At 31.3% G+C, this 20802-nt stretch overlaps 1 protein-coding gene across 3 annotated transcripts; it reads left to right on the top strand.

The window, feature by feature from the left end:
• Nucleotides 1-1862: 1862 nt before the first annotated feature.
• On the top strand, nt 1863-19138 carry LOC119680345 (ubiquitin carboxyl-terminal hydrolase puf). 3 transcript variants are annotated; one of them, XM_038093112.1, is made up of 26 exons: nt 1863-2175; nt 2314-3309; nt 3381-4043; nt 4096-4156; nt 4225-5101; nt 5162-5568; nt 5632-6093; nt 6163-6432; nt 6492-6651; nt 6862-9643; nt 9730-9832; nt 9966-10149; nt 10216-10778; nt 10888-11011; nt 11074-11261; nt 11360-11603; nt 12413-12595; nt 12661-13060; nt 13134-13239; nt 13304-13475; nt 13536-13726; nt 13786-14138; nt 15431-16406; nt 16472-16595; nt 16685-16898; nt 18291-19138. In XM_038093112.1, the coding sequence occupies exons 1-26, from the start codon at nt 2133-2135 to the stop codon at nt 19091-19093; spliced, it is 11649 nt and encodes a 3882-aa protein (XP_037949040.1). In that variant the 5' UTR covers nt 1863-2132; the 3' UTR covers nt 19094-19138. The 3 variants fall into 3 exon arrangements, with proteins under 3 accessions (XP_037949040.1, XP_037949039.1, XP_037949041.1); XM_038093111.1 differs by having other exon boundaries at nt 11333-11603; XM_038093113.1 differs by lacking the exons at nt 15431-16406; nt 16472-16595; nt 16685-16898; nt 18291-19138 and adding an exon at nt 14200-14432 and having other exon boundaries at nt 11333-11603.
• The last annotated feature ends 1664 nt before the right edge of the window (nt 19139-20802 follow it).

Genomic DNA, 20802 nt, shown 5'->3' with positions numbered 1-20802 from the left:
GAAATGTCTTACGGATTTTTTGCACATAAGTGCTTATGTAAATATTTATTTATTTATTGAACTTATTTATTATTTTTGGTTAAAAGTTTTCTAATTTATTTATTTATTTATTAAGTTTCACAATAGTAATATTTATTTTTTATCTAATTTACGCTACTCGAAATTCTGGTAAATACCAACATTTATTGCAATACCGACATAACTTACTATTTCCCTCAATTTACCATAAATTTACTCGAACTCGCACACGACCATAGTAATTTTTTCTTTCAATAAATCTGTATACGGTGTATACTGTTGGCTGTTGTTACCATTTCTATTAACCTGCACTGCTTGAAGTAATATACGCATTATATTTTCAACAACTTCAATTAGTCTTAAATTTAATTTGCACAGGTATAAAAAGTGCTTTGCATCGTTTCAAGTTTTAAAATGTTTGGTATTACTACCTGACCGTTTAGATTTAGTTAAACTTACTCAAGCAATTCAAATTGTTTTAAGGTCAATTGTTGTGATACACATGTTCGATATCTACCCTGTTCAAATTTAATGTTAAAAAGAGGAACTATGTACGGTTTAAACTTGCAAATTAAAACAAATGTGTTTGATCCTATCATTTATAATACATATACGAATTTATTATAATATAATTATAATTGTATACAGATTAAAATCTTTTTAATCTGTAAGCATTTATGCTTATTTTAAAAATACTGTAATGGTAATTTTAGTCTCTAATGAAAATATGTAATATAAATCTACATATAACCAATGTATGAAATATTCATACATTGGTATACATTCAGTCTAGAAAATTGTTTAATATGTTTACACTTTATTAAAATGATTAAAATTTTGATTCACTGATTTGCTGATAGAACATTTTGCTACAATACATTCCATGTACATAATGTTGTCAATTTAAAATTTTCTGAACCTAAACAAAAATATATATATATTTTTAATATATTTTTTTCGACTTGTACTCAACCATTAACTACAGGCAATCATAATAAACAACAACACTTATAGAAAAAATCACAGACTACCACCACCGTTCAAGGAATATCTCAAAACGTCTGATAGACGTTTGCGTTGCAAGAAGTTAATTGTAAACAGGCTGTAAACACCTACTTTTATTTTTAAGTATAATTGGTTTAGTAAGCATTTTACTATAGTGCTTTGGTGGATGCTATAACCAAAAGAAAATTCTTATTAAATTTCAAACAAACGCAAATAATAAAAAAAATTAAATGTATCAGTAAATAAATTTATAATCTATCATCTAAAATCGATTATATTTCATAAATTTAGAAAATAAATGGATCGGTGGACAAAAAAACAAACAATTTATTTAATTATCTACATTAAGAAATTTAACTCTTAATAAGAAAACAACAAATTGCATTTTGTTTTTTTTTTTTGTTTGGTTTAATTGTTCACTAAGCTCTGAAAGTTAATTTGTAAACACTTGAAATTGTTAATTGGCTTAAAATGTGTTGAATTTATAATAAACTATAACACCATATATTTAATGCAATTGCATGTTTTAGTAAGACCATTTATCTTGTTTACATATATTTTGCATGTAGTTCTGCTCCTATTTATTATTACCATGTATAATATTATTTCTATGTATAGTGAATTTAAATTTTTTTGACTTTTTCTCCCAATTTTTTAATTTGCAAAATATAATCTAAAATTAAATTATATTAAATGTGAACTAATTGCCAAAAAATAAAATGTAGCCAACACCATTATTATTTTCATACGTAACGACGGTAACTATAGTTTTATTGTTATTTAACATTCTGGCAGCACTATTTTTATGCCTTCAAAAATCTAAGAATATTAATGTAAAAGGTAATGAGAAGATTTTGCAGCAGTAAGGAAAAATTCCTTGTGTGAAAATTATAATTTGCAAAAATAAAAGCAAATGAAATAAATGTTTATTTAATTCATAAAAACTGAAATGCTCATACGACGCTGCGGAAGTGGAAAAAATCCAAATAAGAGGAAAATACAATAAATGGGAGAAAGACTGTACGAGCAGAGATACCACGAAGCAAGGAAACAGAAACGGCAGTGGAGACGACAGCTACAAAGATCGAACTATTGTTTAAATTGGAAGAATGTGTGACGTGTGTTCGGATTTTTTACATTTGCTAGAGTCGTGTAAGTTGAGCATTCTATGAAACGCTTAAGCGTAACATAATTTCCGGCACACTAAATTGGCTTTATATGCCGGTCTTATATGTCTTATATGCCATTAATGATTCATTTTATTTCTTTATATTATATAAAACATTTTAGATGAGGCGAGAATAACTAGCAATGATGCAAAACATTCAATACTATTAAAGAGCGAAATTGAAATAGCATTCATATATATACAGACATGGCCACAACGTCAATGCATGTGCTTATATAGGGACTTAAAAAATTATGAACGTTTTAATCTCATACTGCAGTCTATGATATTTCTATCAGTACATCATCTTAAACATATATCAAGACTCATCGAAGATTACAAACGTTTAACAGCAAGTGCAGCTCAAGCTGTGGCGCAAGCACAAAAAAATGCTGCGGCAGACAATGCAGCATCATCATCATCGTCCAAAACTGTTTCCAAAGAAACAGAGGCCACAACTAAATCGGATGAAAAGCCAAAAGAATGTAAAGATAATGAGAAAGCTCAAACAGTTTCAACAGCGAAATCCCTCTCCCCGCCAATACAACACTCTACCCAACATACAGAGGAACCATGGATATTACCTGAAGTTGAAAAACTATTTATATTAGTATCCAAAATATTTCTGCTCAACTTTCCACTTTATATTGCATACAAGCACGGTACCCATGCACGTCTTGATGATATTTCTGCCGAAGAGGCTCAACATTTGGCTTTATTTTGTGATTTACATGATAACGAAATTCCTGTTTATTTACTACGAAATATTTGTCTTTTTTGCAATTCTGGAGGATTTGCAGCTATGATGATGTGTTTCGAGCATCCAGAGTTATCAGTTAGTACGGCGCATGCTATAACGGCAACTGTTTCCAATATTAAATTATGGTTGAATTACGGTTGCATAGTGCAGTTATTTGTACCTTTACGAAGTAGGGTTCTACAGTACATGTGCAAATTATCCGATCAAAATTTGCGTTTGGCAGCAGCTCGTGCCATGGCTGACTTTGTTTGGTCAGCTGTACGCGACCCTTTAGATAGCGCTGTAAGTTTTGATATTGAGAGCTTGGCTCTTGCATTCAAATATTTTACATCAACAACTTTAACAATGCGTCTTACAGGTATTTTAAAAGTTATTTTAAAGAAACTATTTTAAATATATATAATATTATTGTATTTTTCTTTTTAACAGGTATGGCGCAAATAAATGCACATGTAAATTTGTTTAATGAAATATGTACGACGGAAACTGTGGGTGAGGTAGAAATTGTGGGACAAAAAATTGCAAATTGGTTAACAGAAAATCATATTATACAACATCTTTTTGGTCCAAATTTGCACGTAGAAGTTATAAAACAAGCTCACACCGTATTAAATTTTCTTGCCGTTGAAAATCAAATAACTGATGAACATATAAAATTAATTTGGCAAGCTACACAATTGAAACATTGTTCAAAAACCATCTTTGACATACTGCCATCGTTAGTTAAGAATTTAGCACCTCGACCAGCCATGCATCTATACTCTCTGTTGTGTCGCATGGACCCTAAAGATCATACTGAACAAAGTATTTATATAGCCTCAGCTTTAACAAAATTAATATGGTCCAGAGATAATTCACGTGCTCAAATGAATTTAATGCAAGAGCATTTATTAGCTAACGTAACAGCATCTAGTTCAGATAGTGGTAGCATGGATGGGAGTAATTCAGATGATGATCCAGCTAACGGTGACGATAGTAGTGTAGCAAGTGGTCGAAAGAGTCCAATAGATATTGAACATGTTGGTTCTGATACCGGTGTCACACCTAGCAAGCAAGCCCGCCGAAGACATCACGTGTGCGATCCTACAGAAGGTAAGAAATGAATAAAGTTTTTTTATTATTTTTACTAAATTAACTTTTATAGAAAAAAATAAACATATTACAGAGGAGGAAATGGCGATTATAAATTCAAAAGTTGATTTAAAGTACGTAATAGCAATAATTTGTAATTAGTATTTAATAAAATATTTATATAAACTTTGATATTATTTAGAATGCAAAATCATCGTATGGTAAATATAATTGATAACTCCAGTAGTGAAGACGAAATGCCTCAAAGCAACTTGAATATGACACTTCATAGAAAAAAATCACGTAAACGTCGAAAAGGTAATATGCCTATGACACGTATTGCACATGAAATTGTTGAGGCTATTTGGGATAATGGTGAAGATGAAGCATCTAGTGACGAAGGGGAAGATGTTGATGGTGAAATTTTAAACGATAGCGATGATTGCAGTGAGACAGGACAAGTAATGCCTAGTGCTGTATTAAAACATTTACAAGGTGAAGGACCCTATATTCGTGCGATAGCTGAGACACATATTAGCGAATTACTTAGTGGTGCGGAAAATGATGGAAGTTATTCTTCGCCAATGAGCAATAAATCCGATAAGAATTTGGCTGATTTTGATGATGAAGATGTATCACCTTGCGAAGAAGAATTAGTTCAGCTAGTGAGAACACATGCTACCCATGCTTCACATGCGGCACACAATTGTGTTTCACCCGCATTTGCTGCTGCTGCTGCAGCAATGGCTGCAGCTCACTCTGCTATGGTTCTGCAAAAAACTGATCCAAATGTAGCCGTTGCAGCAGCTGCGGTTGCTGCAGCAGCTGTCGCCACCGGCAACGCACAAAAATCGTTGGAAGCAATGAGACAGCAACAAGTCACACTTGCAAATGTAGCAGCTAAAGTAGCGTGTGCGAAACATGATAATGATATGGATGTTGATAGACATAAGGATATGCAGAAGCCATCAACTAGTAGCGGGATAACGTTACAGTTCGGTCAACCGACATTCAAAATAAATGATGTGTGTCAGCCAGGCAACACTCTTCTATGGGACTTATTGCAGGATGATAAAATTGTGAGTAAAAAAACATTGTAATAGTACATTATAGTTATAATATAATATATATTTTATTAGTTTCAATTAGGAGAGACGCTAGCTCTTGAAGCTGAAAAAGCATTGGCTACATTACTTTGCTTTAGTGTTGATCGGTTGTTGCGCACCAAATTTATTGAAGGTTGTTTACAAAATTTGGCTAATAATCGAAGTGTGATTGTTAGTTTACGTTTGTTACCGAAATTGTTTAATTCATTTCGACCATCTGATACGCATCCGGTGACTATGTGGGCCGAACGTCAGCATGGCATGATGTACCATTTCTTCAATAATATTAAATTTTATGCCAAACAACATGCCGAACAATTATCTAAAAGCAACGAACAACAAACGGACACTCCAATGTATACGCACAAAACGCAAGTTTCTGTACGTTTAAATTTCCTGTCTTCCATATTTTCAACTGTTGGATCACCTAAAACATTTCGGTACTAATGATTTATTTGTGCAAATTACTAATAATTAATTATAACAATTATATACTCTTTTAGTTTAAGTCTTGATCAAGTTGATTCCCTTTGGGAATGGTTGGCACATGATCCTGAATGTGGTGACTGTTTCTTTTCTTGGGTCCAAAGTCAATCTAAAGGTGGTGATCAACATGCGTTAGGTGTAGAAGCGTTGCAGCATTTGTACTTAAACAAATTGCCAGAATTACGTCCAGAAAATTTTTCTATGGTAGCTTTAAGTCTCTTTCAACAACTTTGCAGTTTGGCGCGTATGGCAATTGCACATTATGAGAAGCAAATTGATAGCATTACAGCAGCATCTTCAAATGTTGTAGGCATGTTTCACTTATGGAAAATTGCTTTACGAGCACATAATTCAGATGTATCTATGGCTGCGATTCAGTACATTAATCTATATTATATGGGACAACAACTGAGACTAGAAAAAGAGTTTGTTTCGCAATGTATGGAACATTTGGTGCAAGCAGCTGGCGCTTTAGAAAAGTAAAGCAAACAAAATTTTTTCTAACAAAAATTAATTTTTAATTTGTTTTATTTATTGTGTTTGTTTAGCAATGAAGATGATAATGCTTTAATGTGCGTTCAACGGGGATTAACATTGCTTAACACCCATCTGGAAACATTTCGTCGCCGATATGCTTTTCATTTGCGTCGCTGGGCAATAGAAGGAAAAAGCATTGGATCACATAGTAATTTGAAGAATGACAATACTGGTACAGCGATTCGTGTTGTTCTGCAACCTGCCGGCATATCTGATAAATCCATACTACATATGCATACTGGCGATTTAATAGCAGATTTAAAAGCAGAAATATCAAAATGGTAAACATTTAGCATGATTACATTCTGTTTGCTTTTATAATACATATTGTTCTCAAAAGGTGGGAAAATTTACAAGGCAACTCAAATTCAGGAGTATCTGCGCCAGTTTTAGGTCTTTTACTTAGCGAAGGTCCGCTTAGAATCATCACACAAGGTCAGGAATTAACATCAGAATATGATGAACGTTCATTATCAGATGCTGGCTTTAAAGACAATCAGGTAATTAAGTAATAAATACATATGTATACGTATTATGTGTTCGTATATAAATTTTTATAAGTGTATGAATATGGATATTTAATGAGTATAAAATGATACAAATTAGAAGTATAATAATAATATGTTATATTTATGGCAGATGTTTTTTGAATAAAATTGAAATTATTATCTCATTTATAAAAATATAATAATTAAAATATTTTATATTAGATTGTTTATGTTTCGCTTGGCGGACGTGGAGCTCGTAGAAAAGAGACGAATTTAGATCATCCTTCTATGCAACCACCACCACCAAAAGATTGTTTACCTACAGTATTATTGTTGCAACCAAAGTATCTGGAAAAATTATTTTGTTTAATGCAAACATTAGGAGATATGAAACCGCAATCTAATGTTATTCATATTTACACAAAGGCGCAATTTCTGTCACGTAAAGTATGGGATATTTTGGCAATATTGCCAACAAATCCGATAGTTCTTGATATTCTAAAAAGCTTTAGAATAGACTTTAATAATTGCGACACTCAGCAGTCGGAACAGGAGCAAACTACCAAGCGGAAAGCTATAAAGGAAAAACTATGCGACCTATTCGATCCAAGCAATTTGCAAAAATTTATGTACACATTGCATATCGTAGAAAATTTAATTCTTAACAATGGTTTTCAAAATAGGAATAGTCTCTCGTGTTGTAATATCAATGGTAACATATTGCAAACTGAAACGGTTTCACGCGGATCCAAAAATAATAATATATCAAAAAAAATTGCCAATAGACGACGTAATAGTAATGAGGGAGTAGGCATTATGGAAGATAGCAAACGAACTAATTCGTCCACAGATACTCAAGCACAGAAAGATTCGCCGGATACAGTGATACAAAAGGATATTGCAGCTAGTTCTACAACAGAAAATGATTCAAATGAAACAAATGCTGATGCACGAAATAATGATAAAGAGAACAATCCAGTAAAACAAATTAAACGTCAAAAAAAGTGTGATTGTAGCCATTCACATGAGGAGCAGAAAGAAAATGAAAAAGAGAGACAAGTATTAATTGGAAATGATTCGTCATCGAGTGTTCATCAAGAATCTAAGTGGAGTGAAGTATTCATAAAATGTGGAGGTCTTAAACATTTATATGATATTCTAATAACAGGGCAACTACAAAAAAGTGCTTATCCAAAAGAAATATTAAATGAATGGCGCCATGATTGCTTGGCAAGCTTGCTACGCATAATATGGTTACTTGGATTCGAAGAAATACAAGCCGACGATATGCATGTAACTATATCCCGTCCATTACCATTCATGTTGGAACTTTTAGAAGAAAGTCCATGCTTGCGAAGGCTAGCAACAATACTGAATGATGAAGCTTATCAGAACTATATAGCCACATCGTTGCCATTTCACTATCATAACTTACGAACTGGCTTTTATAGTCGAGCGCATGTAGTGCAATATACGATGAATATTATGGTAAGTTTTGTGCATGCTTCTGCAGAGGCTAGACGTACTCTATGGGCGCAACAGGACTACTGTAATTGGGTACTGAAATTTATACTTGAAGATCCAGATCCAATGGTACGGCGTGAAATATGTGCAGGGCTCTATCGTATTTGTTTAGGAAATGCACAAAGCTATCAGGTATTATTGGCCCCACTACTACGTAAACTAATTTCCTTTTTGCCAGCAGCTGAGAAAATGACTACTTATGCTCAGCATGCGCAGTTTTTACTTTGCGATGAAGGCAAAGAACCTTATGGACCAGCTTGTCGTGATTACTTTTGGCTATTGGCACGCCTAGTAGATACATTAACGCCAGAAATAATAAAGTCATCATTGGATGATGTGCAAGCTGATGAGGAAGCCATTGATATTGAACGGCTCTGTGTGTCAGTATCACAAAGCATACTTACTCGTGATTATCATGAGACACGATACGGTTTTCAGGATGATGGTTTAGTGGGTCTCATTAATCTAATGTCGAATTTAGTTAAATACGATTCTACATTTAAGTTCAGTTTAAATGCTTTACAATTTATAGATAAAGTGTTTGAATTTCTTTTTGAAATGCCCTCGCCAACCAACAGACAGAAGCCTAAGTGTAAATCAACAACATCACGAGCTGCTGCTTATGACCTTCTAGTGGAAATGTGTAAAAATTGCCCCAAAAGTTATACATACTTACATGCAAAACTGCTGGCACAGAATACGCCTGGTCCAAAACCTCCATATCCTTGGGACTATTGGCCACGAGACGAAGGTCGGGCGGAATGTGGCTATGTTGGATTGACAAATTTAGGTGCTACATGTTATATGGCGTCCTGCATACAACATTTGTACATGATGCCTCAGGCGCGTATGGCGGTATTATGCGTTCCTCCATCTAGTGCGCTTAAACATGGTCCTACCTTATTGGAGTTACAACGAATGTTCGCATATTTACTTGAGTCGGAACGAAAAGCTTATAACCCCCGTTCATTTTGCCGTGCATATCAAATGGATCACCAACCACTGAATACTGGCGAACAAAAAGATATGGCTGAATTTTTTATCGATTTAGTTTCAAAACTTGAAGAAATGACACCAGAACTTAAAGACTTAGTAAAACGTTTGTTTTGCGGGACACTGAGTAATAATGTTGTTTCTCTAGATTGCGGCCATGTATCACGTACAGCCGAAGAGTTCTATACTGTACGTTGTCAAGTAGCTGATATGAGAAATTTGCAGGAGTCCCTTGACGAGGTCACCGTAAAAGATACGCTCGAAGGTGATAACATGTACACTTGTTCACAATGTGGCAAGAAAGTGCGAGCCGAAAAACGGGCTTGCTTTAAAAAACTACCCCAAATACTCTGCTTCAATACAATGCGCTATACGTTCAATATGATTACAATGTTGAAGGAAAAAGTAAACACACATTTTTCATTTCCAATGCATCTCAATATGTCCGATTATGTTGAAAAAACTTTAATGCCGCATCAATACAAAGGCAAGTAAAAATATTTGAAAATAAATAGCTATTGAAGAATAATAGAAATATAACCAATTTTTTGTTATTCCATTTAAATAATATAGAGGATCGTGAGAAACGCAAGAAAAAAATAGAATCCAATAATCAAAATGAAAATAGTGAAGACAATGCTGAAGCTGATGGTGATGACATCGAGGAATGCTTAGAGTAAGTATAAAAACAATATTTATAAGTTTGTTATAGATCGTTGAGATAGAACGTTAAATGTATTTTGTTTCTTAAATAATTTTTCCAAGTCAAGTTTGTTTACGGTCTAAAAAAAATTGGTTTTGTTTCATAGATATGAGCTAGTAGGCGTCACTGTACATACAGGGACTGCTGATGGCGGCCATTATTACAGTTTTATTAAAGAAAGAAACTTGTCGGCTTTACAACTTGATCGTTGGTTTTTATTCAATGATGCTGAAGTTAAGCCCTTCGATCCATCGCAAATTGCGGCTGAATGTTTTGGTGGAGAAATGACTGTAAGTTGACAATTTTAAATGTAAAGAAATGACCTGATTAATTATCTTATTGAATATTGTTTACAGAGTAAAACTTATGATTCCGTAACAGAAAAGTATTTGGATTTTAGTTTTGAAAAAACAAATTCGGCTTATATGCTTTTCTATGAAAGGCGTTTACCAAAACACTTAAAAGATCGTCAAGCCGAGCTTCTTACACCACCTTTCTTGCGTTTACCGCCTTTTTTGGATAGCAAAGAGACAACGGTGGAAATAAAAACTAATGAAATAGAAAATGTTGAGGAAATGACAGTAAATGTCAACAAAAGTAGTGAGTCTAAATTAAATGAAACGGACATAAATAGCAAAAATAGTAGCAGCAATAATAACAACGACAGTAGTAGTAAACCTTCAAGTACAGTTGATTTAAACTCTTCACAAAAACAAGTAAAAACAGTTGCTGAATGTGCACAGCAAAATTCAGAACCACAGGCATCGACATCTGCGGCAGCTGTCGCAGCTGCAGCTATTAAATTAGAGAAAACAATACGAAACTTGCCAGTGCTGAATAAAGAATTAGAAGACTGGATTTGGGAAGACAATAAACAATTTTTACAAGATCGTAATATATTTGAGCATACGTATTTCAAGTAAGTTCGATACATTTTTAAAGGGTTACGTCCACGTCTACGTCTACGTCTACGTCTACGTCCCTTTAATGTTTTATGTGCTTCAATATTCCCATATTCTTACTTATAGCTTTATGTGGCAAATATGTGGGCACATACCGCAAACGCTACTAATACAAACTGATGTCACTTGCATGGCTGCTAAGCTCTCAGTGTCGTTTTTTATTGAAACGTATATACATGCGAAAGAAAAGGTATATATATTACACAATTAGTTTATAAAATTTTTAAATTTTTAAAATTTTTTTGTTTATAGCCCACAATGGTCTCATGGGTAGAATTATTAACAAAGCAATTTAATGCAAGTCAAGAAGCTTGTGAATGGTTTTTAACACATATGTCCATTGAGCCATGGTGGCCAATACAGGTGCTCATACAGTGTCCTAATCAAATGGTGCGTTCAATGTTTCAGAGGCTGGTTATACACGTAATACAGAGACTTAGGTAAATATGCTCATATAAATGAAATAATAAAATAAAATGAAATAAATTGTCTTTCTCTATATGTTTATAAGATCTTCTCATGCTCATTTATATTTAAGTACTAAGACTGATGATGAAGGAAAAGAGTTAATGGGAAATGCTTCATGCGTGACGCGTTTTATAAGTTCATTGATTTTGCTAATGGAACATGGTGCTAAGGCGCATTTAAGAAATCTGTCCGAATTCTTTTGTTTACTTTTTGAATTTTCACGTATGGGCGAGGAAGAAACTTTTTTTATGTTACACATTGGTGTAATTAAAAGTGTTGCAGATTTCTATTTGGGCAATAAATCACAGGAAAACGTAAGTTATCAAAGTATATCAATATTGAAAGACAGTAGGTTTATTCGTGTACTTTCCAAATAAACATCAGAGACCAAAAAAAAATTAAAAACAAATTATTGACTGTCTGGGAAAATAATATGCTGTAAAAGTTGAAAATTAAGTTGAAATAAGAAATGATTATGTCGATTGTTCAGCTCAAATATTCCTGTTTAAAAAAATACATATGTAGACAAAGGTTTTGGATGCAAAATACTAGGGTTATTCACGAGTTCGAGTAACGCGCTTGGTAACCGAGTAACGTATTTAAAGTGCAACGCAGCAACAACAAAATACATGTCTAGTGATGCGTTGCAATGTTACTACGTTAGTCAAGCATTTGGTTTGACTAACATTACTGATTTTATCATAATCTTACTTGAGCATTAATGTAGTTAAATGCAAATAAATATTAAGTTAAATTTATTTCAATATGTTAGATAAGTAGAAGTTAAGTAGTTCCATTCTTCAAAAAATTGGTTCCAAGCATCTCCTGGTGCTACAAATTTTAGAAGACGTGCTTTTTATCACTTCCGTCGGGGCAACAACAACAATAACAACTCTATGAAATAAAATTTCGAACTCATAAATTTCTTGTAACCATTTAGAAAACCAGTTCACTAAAATAAATTCTAGAATAGAATTCTTACCGCTATTGTAAACATAGTTTGTAATTTACAACGTTGTATGATAAATTCAATTACTTTTCTTGGTTTGACTAATTTAATTCATTTCAGTATATTTTGATTATGTGAAATTTTTCTTAATGTTATGTTTTAATGTTTCTTTAGATTGATGTTGGTTCTGATAATGATGATAATTCTTCAGATGAAGCGCTTTCCGTAGATAAGACACGCCCGGCATCATTAGATAAAATGATTGCTTTAGTTGCTAATTTGGTTGAACGTTCACGTGGACAAGATTTACGTTTGAAGCTACTACCAAGAGACTTCAATGCAATAGCAGGTGGCAAGGTAAACGGAATTGCAAAATAAACGTGGTTAACGACATTAATTTTTATAATAATTTATATTTGAAGGGTTTTCCATTTTTGTATCAGCAAATTAAGGATAATATTAATCCACATCAAACAAAGCATTTAATACATGCACTTTGCCGGTGGGATGAACGTTTGGCAAATCAAATAATATCAATGTTGTTTGCATCGGTAACGAAGCATACGGAACTTTGCGGTCCATTCTTTAAATTACTCACATTGCTTACTGAAACGCAAGGTGGACCATCCGGATTACCTTGCTTTTCACAATTAGTGCTGCAGAGGGTTTGGGATGCTGCTGAGTACTGTCCACAGTCAGCGCTTGATTGGTTAGCGTTTCAGGCACCTAAAAATAAAATAGCACATGCTTGGATACTACAGTCGGCAGAAAATTGGATGGAACAATTTTTGTTGGCTCATAACAACTCTAGAGTAAGAAATGGTAGGAACTTTTATTATTAAAGCAATGCAATAAATATTATAAAATCCCTTAAATATATTTGTAAAATTTACAGCTGCTGCATATCTGTTAGTTTCTTTGGTGCCGTCTCAACAGTTTAGAGCGAATTTCCGTACATTTTCATTACACAAATTATCTGCGTTAGCAAATCATGTCTCACGGTAAATTTAGTGAATTCTCAATAATTAATATTGTCTTTAAAAAATTTTAATTATTCTATTCCAGTGAATTAAGTAGTGATGCTCAAATAATTTTACATAACATCATAAACCATTTACTGCGCTTACTACGTCCTGCACGTGCCTTTGCTGATATCAGTACACATGGTTCTTCGAAATTGACTGCTTATTTCAGCTTGTTGAGTTATTGTATGATTTCAAAGACTGAAAAATTAATGGTAAACAACAAAAAACACAAAACTTTTGCACTCTCGCAATTAATTAATTTGATTTGACAGATTGGACCGTACATGCGAGCTCTATGGGACCTATTTCATCCTCGATTGTCGGAGCCCAGTGTACCAGCTCATCAAAATAAGCATGCTCTTTTGGCATTTTGGCACCATTCTCTTGTCGATTGTCCAGAAAATGCATTGCTGATTGCAAACTGCCATGAAATAACTCGAAATATTGCATTTAATTACATTTTGTAAGTTATATCAAAATATGAAATAATACGAATATATTTCAAATACTTAATATTTTCAGAGCTGATCATGATGATTCTGAGATAGTTGCATATAATAGGTCAATGCTGCCCGCCTATTACGGCCTATTACGTTTATGCTGTGAGCAAAGTAGACAGTTGACACGCCAACTTGCTTCCCATCAAAATTTACAATGGGCATTTAAAAATATTACACCGCATCCCACGCAATATGCAGCAGCTGTAGATGAGTTATTTAAGTTAATGAATTTATTTGCAACTCGGCATCCAGATGCTAGTGATCAAGAAAAAATTGATGTAAATTCATTCCGACGTACAACACTAACAGCTTACCTGACGGGTTTAGATGCTCGGGTGTCTTGGGGGACCCTTATAAATGCTTTAAGAATATTAGGTAGTTATTTTTGTATATATAGGCGTTATTCAATAATTTATATCGATATTAATTTATACAGGGTGTTATCTCGCCAAATGGCGAATGCGAATATATGGATTTATATCAAATAGTTTGAATATTGTGCAAAAATGCGAATAGTTTGAGCTATCCAAATATTAGAAATTCTTTACGTCATATGGCTTATTAAGGTCGATTTCAAAGTTGAATAAGTTATAATTCTCATTTGATTTGATTTTCAATTTTAAAACACTTTACCTATTTTTTTGTGCAATGTAATAATACTTGTAATTATATTTGATTGATATATGATCTCAATTTATAAAATAAAATATTAGTAAATTTCAAGTTTGTTATATTAAGCATAAATTGTCAAAGAAGTTTATTTTTATATTACAACAAAACATTTACATTAAATAATATATATGAAAATATATAATATAAAATGTTTATTATTTAATTTATATGATGACATCTACTACAAATAGTAGAAATAATTAAATAACTAGAAAACAAGAATCACTCAAGCTATTTTAAAAAAGTGAGCATAAATCGATAAACAAAACTTATTGACAAAACATCGCTTATAAAGCGATGTAAAAACAAACTATATGAGAATTATAACATTCAATTTGAAAAATTTATGACACAGAATTGCGAATATTTGGATTTTTCAGTATTTGAACTTTTTGATGCAAAATACATATCCTAATAGATTATTCATACAATTTTAAGACTAATTAATATATATTTATTTTATTCTTTTAACGTTTCCAGTTTCGTTAATTTTAATAATTAATTTTGTGCTTCTTCATGAATTGCAGCTAACTTCACACAATCATTTGATTTTTTTAAATCGGTTAAATTTTTTAATGCATTTTGATATGAGGGTTAAAATCGCTTTGTCAGCAAATGCTATTAATCTTAAAATGTGTGAATAATTTTTATCATTTGCTTTTTATATATCAGTGTTTTTTTATTTTTCGAATATTTTTTCCTATTATGCATCGTTTTTCTACAATCGTCTTCTGAACTTTTCTTTACGACAAGTTGATAAGTTACCTTTAAAATTTTCGATAATGTTATTTTTTGTTAACTAATATCTTAGGTTAAAAATTAAACTTGGAAAAATCTTAGGTATAAAAATGAAATGTCATACGATACTTTTTGTTTTAATGCAGACAAAAATATCGCCTGCGTTTAGGCATTTGGTGAGAGTGTATGAGTTTCCAATGTTTAATTCGAAATTTGAATTTTACAATTAAAATGAATAATATATTTTTTATTTATAGTTGATAACGATGATGATCGTTTGCTTGTAATATATAATGGTGGAATAGAAATGTGCTTTGAAGCTCTACATACTTTACATTCCATGCATCACGAAGCAACAGCTTGTCATGTTGCTGGCGATCTGCAAGATTTATTAGGTGAACTCGTTTTGCTTCTGACAACACTACGCATTAATTCCCGACTTGATTGTTCAGCAACGAAAAAGCAACAACAACAGCAACTTGAACAACAAGCACAACAACTACAACAGCAACATCAGCAGTTATTACAAAAACAACAAGAGCAACTAAAACAGCAACAGGCCCAAGGTCCACCTCAAACACAACAACAAAAAGAGAAGCAATTACAACAACAAATGCAGCAACATATACAACTGCAACAAATGCAACAACAATTACAACAGCAACATTTTTTACGTCAACAGCATCAGCAAACAAACATGCTTAAGGGTCTACCAGACGCTGTTAAACGTTTAGCCACCTTTTTAAATACATTTAACCCACCAGAAATATGTCGTCTAACACTCGATGTACTAAAAGAACTTGTTCGCAATCCAAATCTTGATGTTATCAATCTCTTAACACCGATACTTGTAAATTGCCATCTCTCTGTTGCAAATACTAATACTGTTGGGCCGTTAGGTCCATTCTTTCCACGTCGTGGTTCCAAAGCAGCTTGGTCCACAATTGCAAAGAATATGCCTAGACCACCAAGACCGATGGTTCAAATGAGTATACCACAAAGTGAAGTACTACAAAAAGGCATAGACGATGAATATGACATGCAATTGGAAGCCTATTATCGTCCATATCATGATTTTATAGATGTTTTAATGCGAATGGCTGTAAATAACAATCAGTTAAATGAGACGTTGGTAAAACTTAGTTGTCTTGTTGCTATTGAAGCTGCTTCGCTGCATTTTAATCTATTTACAAAATTTTGGGTGGGCATCAATAACAATAAGAGCACGCATAAGTAAGTTCCTCGATTCAAAAAAAAAAAAAAATAACATTATTCTAACAATTAAATGTTTCTATTAGATATACTGAGCTATTAATAAACTGTTCCTACTTAGTTGAGTATATTCATATTATACTACGCGATGAACGGGTGTCATTGAACGATATCAGCATTAAAAATTTTATGGAAATATATTGTCCGAAGGTAACTATTTTATAACAGTTAAAAGGAACTTTATTATTTATAAGATGCTGTATTTCTTTCTCTCTGTATTTCTGTATTTCTTTGTGTAGATATCAGCTCATTTGCCTATAGCTCGCTTACTATATACTATTAGTTACGCGATGCACTCAAAAGACGAACTGAAGGATATATATGGCGACTTGTTTGCAATACGAGTAATAGCACAAAGTACTGGCATACCAACAACGGTACGCAAGCAGTTGAGAGGTTCACTTAAAGCTTTGTTGTCTAAACGCCAATCGAATCAAGATTTTAAGGATATTGGTAAGTTTAGTGAAAATTTTGAAACGTATTCTAATCCATTTATAAATGCATTTGTATAATTCTGTGTTTTATATTAAAACTTAAATGAAATAATTAATTAATTTATAAAAAATCAGTCCCTTAAATTAATTGTTAAAGTGTAGGAATGTAATGAAATATATGTGAAAAAATTTTATGTAAATTTTACAAACAAGCTTATATGTGTTATTATTAAGCACCTAGTCATTTGCTAATTTATAAATTATTGGTCTTTAAATGAACATTTTAATCACAACTTATTGCTCATTAAGGTTTTGAATACTGGCAATACTATCTCTTTAAATGAACGAAATGAAAATTGAAATGATGTTCTTTTTAATACTATGTTAAGACAGCCAAATTTCCTTAATTTCTTTAAATTAAGAAAATCATGTATTTTTTGTTTACAAATCAAATGTTAAAAATTATATGCTCCAAACACGATTTGTATCTGGGAAATTTTAAAAGCTAATTATTATAACTATAAAGGATAGCATTCAGTAGTTTTATTAGGTTTTGAGAATTTTAGGTATGTGAATTATTATTTTTCACTCTATTAAAAATTAATAACTGTTACAGTTTTTCCCTATATTCAAATTTAAAAATTTGAAAAGCTAATTATTATAACTATAAAGGATAGCATTCAGTAGTTTTATTAGGTTTTGAGAATTTTAGGTATGTGAATTATTATTTTTCACTCTATTAAAAATTAATAACTGTTACAGTTTTTCCCTATATTCAAATTTAAAAATTTGCACTGCTTTCAAAATATTTCCCGGTTTTATTAAAATCAACTGTCATTGACATTTATTTAAAAAAATTTCACTTTTTCGTTATCTCAACTTTATCTTTTGCTTAAAATTTATTTCACGCATAGTTGCATTTGAAATGTCCTTAATTTCAGCCTTAGTTTCAACGAAATTAAAGTAATTTTACTTAATTACGTTCTAATCTTAAAACTGAATTTTGTATGGAAAAAAAAACTTAATTTCGCTGAAACGAAGATGAAATTAAGATTTTTGTGAAATTAAGGTATGTCGTTTGTTTTCTTGCTAATAATTCTTGCATTTATAGTTTGTTGATTTTTTTTATTATTTTTAAAAATAAGTATGATGGTTTTTATGATTTTTATGGTTGTTTAGATTAGTGTTGAAGTTTTTTGTTGAAAAATTACCATCAATATATTTAATTTCTATTGTTCGTTAACACAAATCAAACTATTTGATGAAAATACGAATATTCCTATTCGGCGAATAATTCGTATGTTGAATAACTTTACGTGGTCAAAGCAAAATATATTATTTTTTTTTTATTAAGAAATATTTGTTTAAATGTTTCTTTAAAAATTAATTTTTTTTCTTTTATTGCTTATAGAAAATCTACCAAATAAAAAACCAAAATTGGAATCCGAATCGGAAACCGAATCCAAGAATAACAATGAGGATTCGGAACTGCCACAAAAAGCAAAACACAATGATGATGATATTGAAATTTCCGGTAGCGAAGAAAAGCAACCGGAAAGTAAGGAAGAAGAAAAAAACAAGGATGCAAATTTGAAAGAAACAAAATCTGACATAAATATTGATAAAAAGCAACCAACTACTAATACAACAAACACCAATTGCAGTACGAATGCGAATGCATTTGCAAATACATGTTCAAAAGCAAGTGCAAATAGTGATGAATCACCCACAGCAAAAGCGTCTACTGCAGAGGAATCTAATGATGATAGCGTCGCTTCAAGCAGTAGTACTGGTACTGTTAAAAATATAAACAAAAAGACAGCAGAAGATCGATTAAGAGAAGAACAAGAGAAGCGACTTAAAATTATGTCTTCAATGGAAACGTATATAAAGGGAATATTAGCATTAATGCAGAAAGAAGAAAGCTGCAATTCCCCGAGTCGAGAAATTGAGGAGGACGAGAGATATGATGAATTGGAAAGTTTAGTTGCAACACCGACTAGTGAGGGCGGCGACGATAAACAGGCCGCAGCAAATCCAACCGGAACGACGCAATCAAAGACATTACCCAAAACAAATGTAGCTCAATCTGTACACAAAAGCACCGAATGCTCAAAATCAAAAGCAAAAGAAGGAAATACCAATGTAAATTCTGCTGAGTCATCTTCAACTGTATCCACATCGACTTCAACATCTGAAAGTTCACAAATTTAGTTATCGTTTAATGACTTGTTACAGATTTTGTTTTTCGGCAAAACTTTTTATAGTAACAGTCATACTTAGATTCTCTCATTTTTGGCAAAACCTTCTATATTTACTTATATACTTATATACTTATTTTAGTAAGATGAATTAACATATTTTTTAAATTTTATAGTAATACTTTTTTACCTAATTTAGACGATTATATTTATATATTTTTAAACACTAACACTTAAATTAATAAGTAGTTTAATCTGACTTAACTAGGAGATAATGGATGTAAGTCCTTTTTTAGTTTCTTTAGTTGTTGGACATGATGATCTTGTATATGATGTCGATTAGAGAACTTTTGGACCTCTATGGTTGTTAGAATTTTCTTTGTTAAAACTTTTTTTTTTATCACTCCTTTAATGTTATCAGGTTTTAATTTCATGATGATCTTGTATATGATGTCGATTAGAGAACTTTTGGAGATTATTGAACCTCTATGGTTGTAAGAATTTTTTTTTTTCTGTCATCACTTCTTTAATGTCATCAGATTTTAATTTCTTATAACTCTTGGAACTCGTAGAAAATAATGTTTGTATATGGTTTTTTATACGTGAATTTCTGGCCCAAGGTCAAGAGTATAACAACCCAAGGTTGGACAGTATAGAAACGAATTCAAACAAATTTTAACATATTTTTGATTTCATTTTAATTAACACAAAGCAAATAAAAAAAATCTAAATATAACTAATAATAATATATTAAGTGAAAAATTGAAAATTGATTATTTTATTTGCTGCATAAAAAATCGTAAAAAAATGACTTCTTTAGATAAAAAATTTATATAAGAAATTGTAAGGAACGAATTACTATAAAAATTTCATTATTAACATAAATTAAAAGATTTACACATTTCGTTATAGTTTTAAAAACATTTTATTTTGTAAAAATTTAATGGCATGCAAGAAGCTATATGAATTGTAAATTTAGTTATTTTATATTTATAATAAAAAATAAATAAATAATAAAATTAATAATTCAAATAAAATATTTTCTAAAGTTAAAACATTTTAAAATAAATTATTTTAAAATTTTCATTTTATTAATAAATATTTTTTTGATAATTCTTTTGATACTTGTAAGCTTACCTATGAGTAAGCATGTAACTTAAAATTTTAGAAAGAAACTAGTATAAACTAAATGGAAAAAAATATAGCTAATATGGAAAATTCACGAATTCTGTAATATTTAAGCGTATTTAATTTAATATAAAAAATCATAAAATTTTAATTATTGCTTATACACAGCAAATATTTAAAATTAAAAAGTTATTAAGTACATTAAACAAACATTTTATATTATAATTTTTTGAAATTTATAACTTAAGATTAAATATAATATAAACTTAAAAATTTTGAAGCAAATACTTGATGCGTAACAATTATAAAATTATTTATTTTAATAAATGTAATTGTGTCAAATCATTAAATTTAATCTTTGTCTATGAATAATTATTGTGTGATGGCATTTTTAACAAAATTTTTCCACCAAAAATTAGTGTGAGAAGTTAAATGTTAGACGATTAGTTGTTGTATTTTTTGGTTCAATTTGAAGAGTTTAGATATCATTAAATTGTAAGAAACAAATGAAAGAGCAATTAGAATTGATTATGTTATATGTATTATTTTAATAGAGCAAAAAGGAGAAATGCATGTTTCATTGAGAATGTGTAT

This window comes from Teleopsis dalmanni, chromosome 2 (genome assembly GCF_002237135.1).
Source record: "Teleopsis dalmanni isolate 2A chromosome 2, ASM223713v2, whole genome shotgun sequence".
NCBI lineage: Eukaryota > Metazoa > Arthropoda > Insecta > Diptera > Diopsidae > Teleopsis > Teleopsis dalmanni.
Note: the sequence above shows the minus strand (reverse complement) of the source record. Positions and strands in the feature narration are given on the sequence as shown.

Excerpts from the sequence above, each read along its gene's own strand:
- LOC119680345 (XM_038093111.1), top strand. The coding sequence starts at position 2,133 with ATGTGTGACGTGTGTTCGGATTTTTTACATTTGCTAGAGTCGT. Across the intron at positions 13,476-13,535 it reads CAAAGACTGAAAAATTAATG|ATTGGACCGTACATGCGAGC; the intron begins GTAAACAACAAA and ends TTGATTTGACAG. Across the intron at positions 13,727-13,785 it reads ATTGCATTTAATTACATTTT|AGCTGATCATGATGATTCTG; the intron begins GTAAGTTATATC and ends TAATATTTTCAG.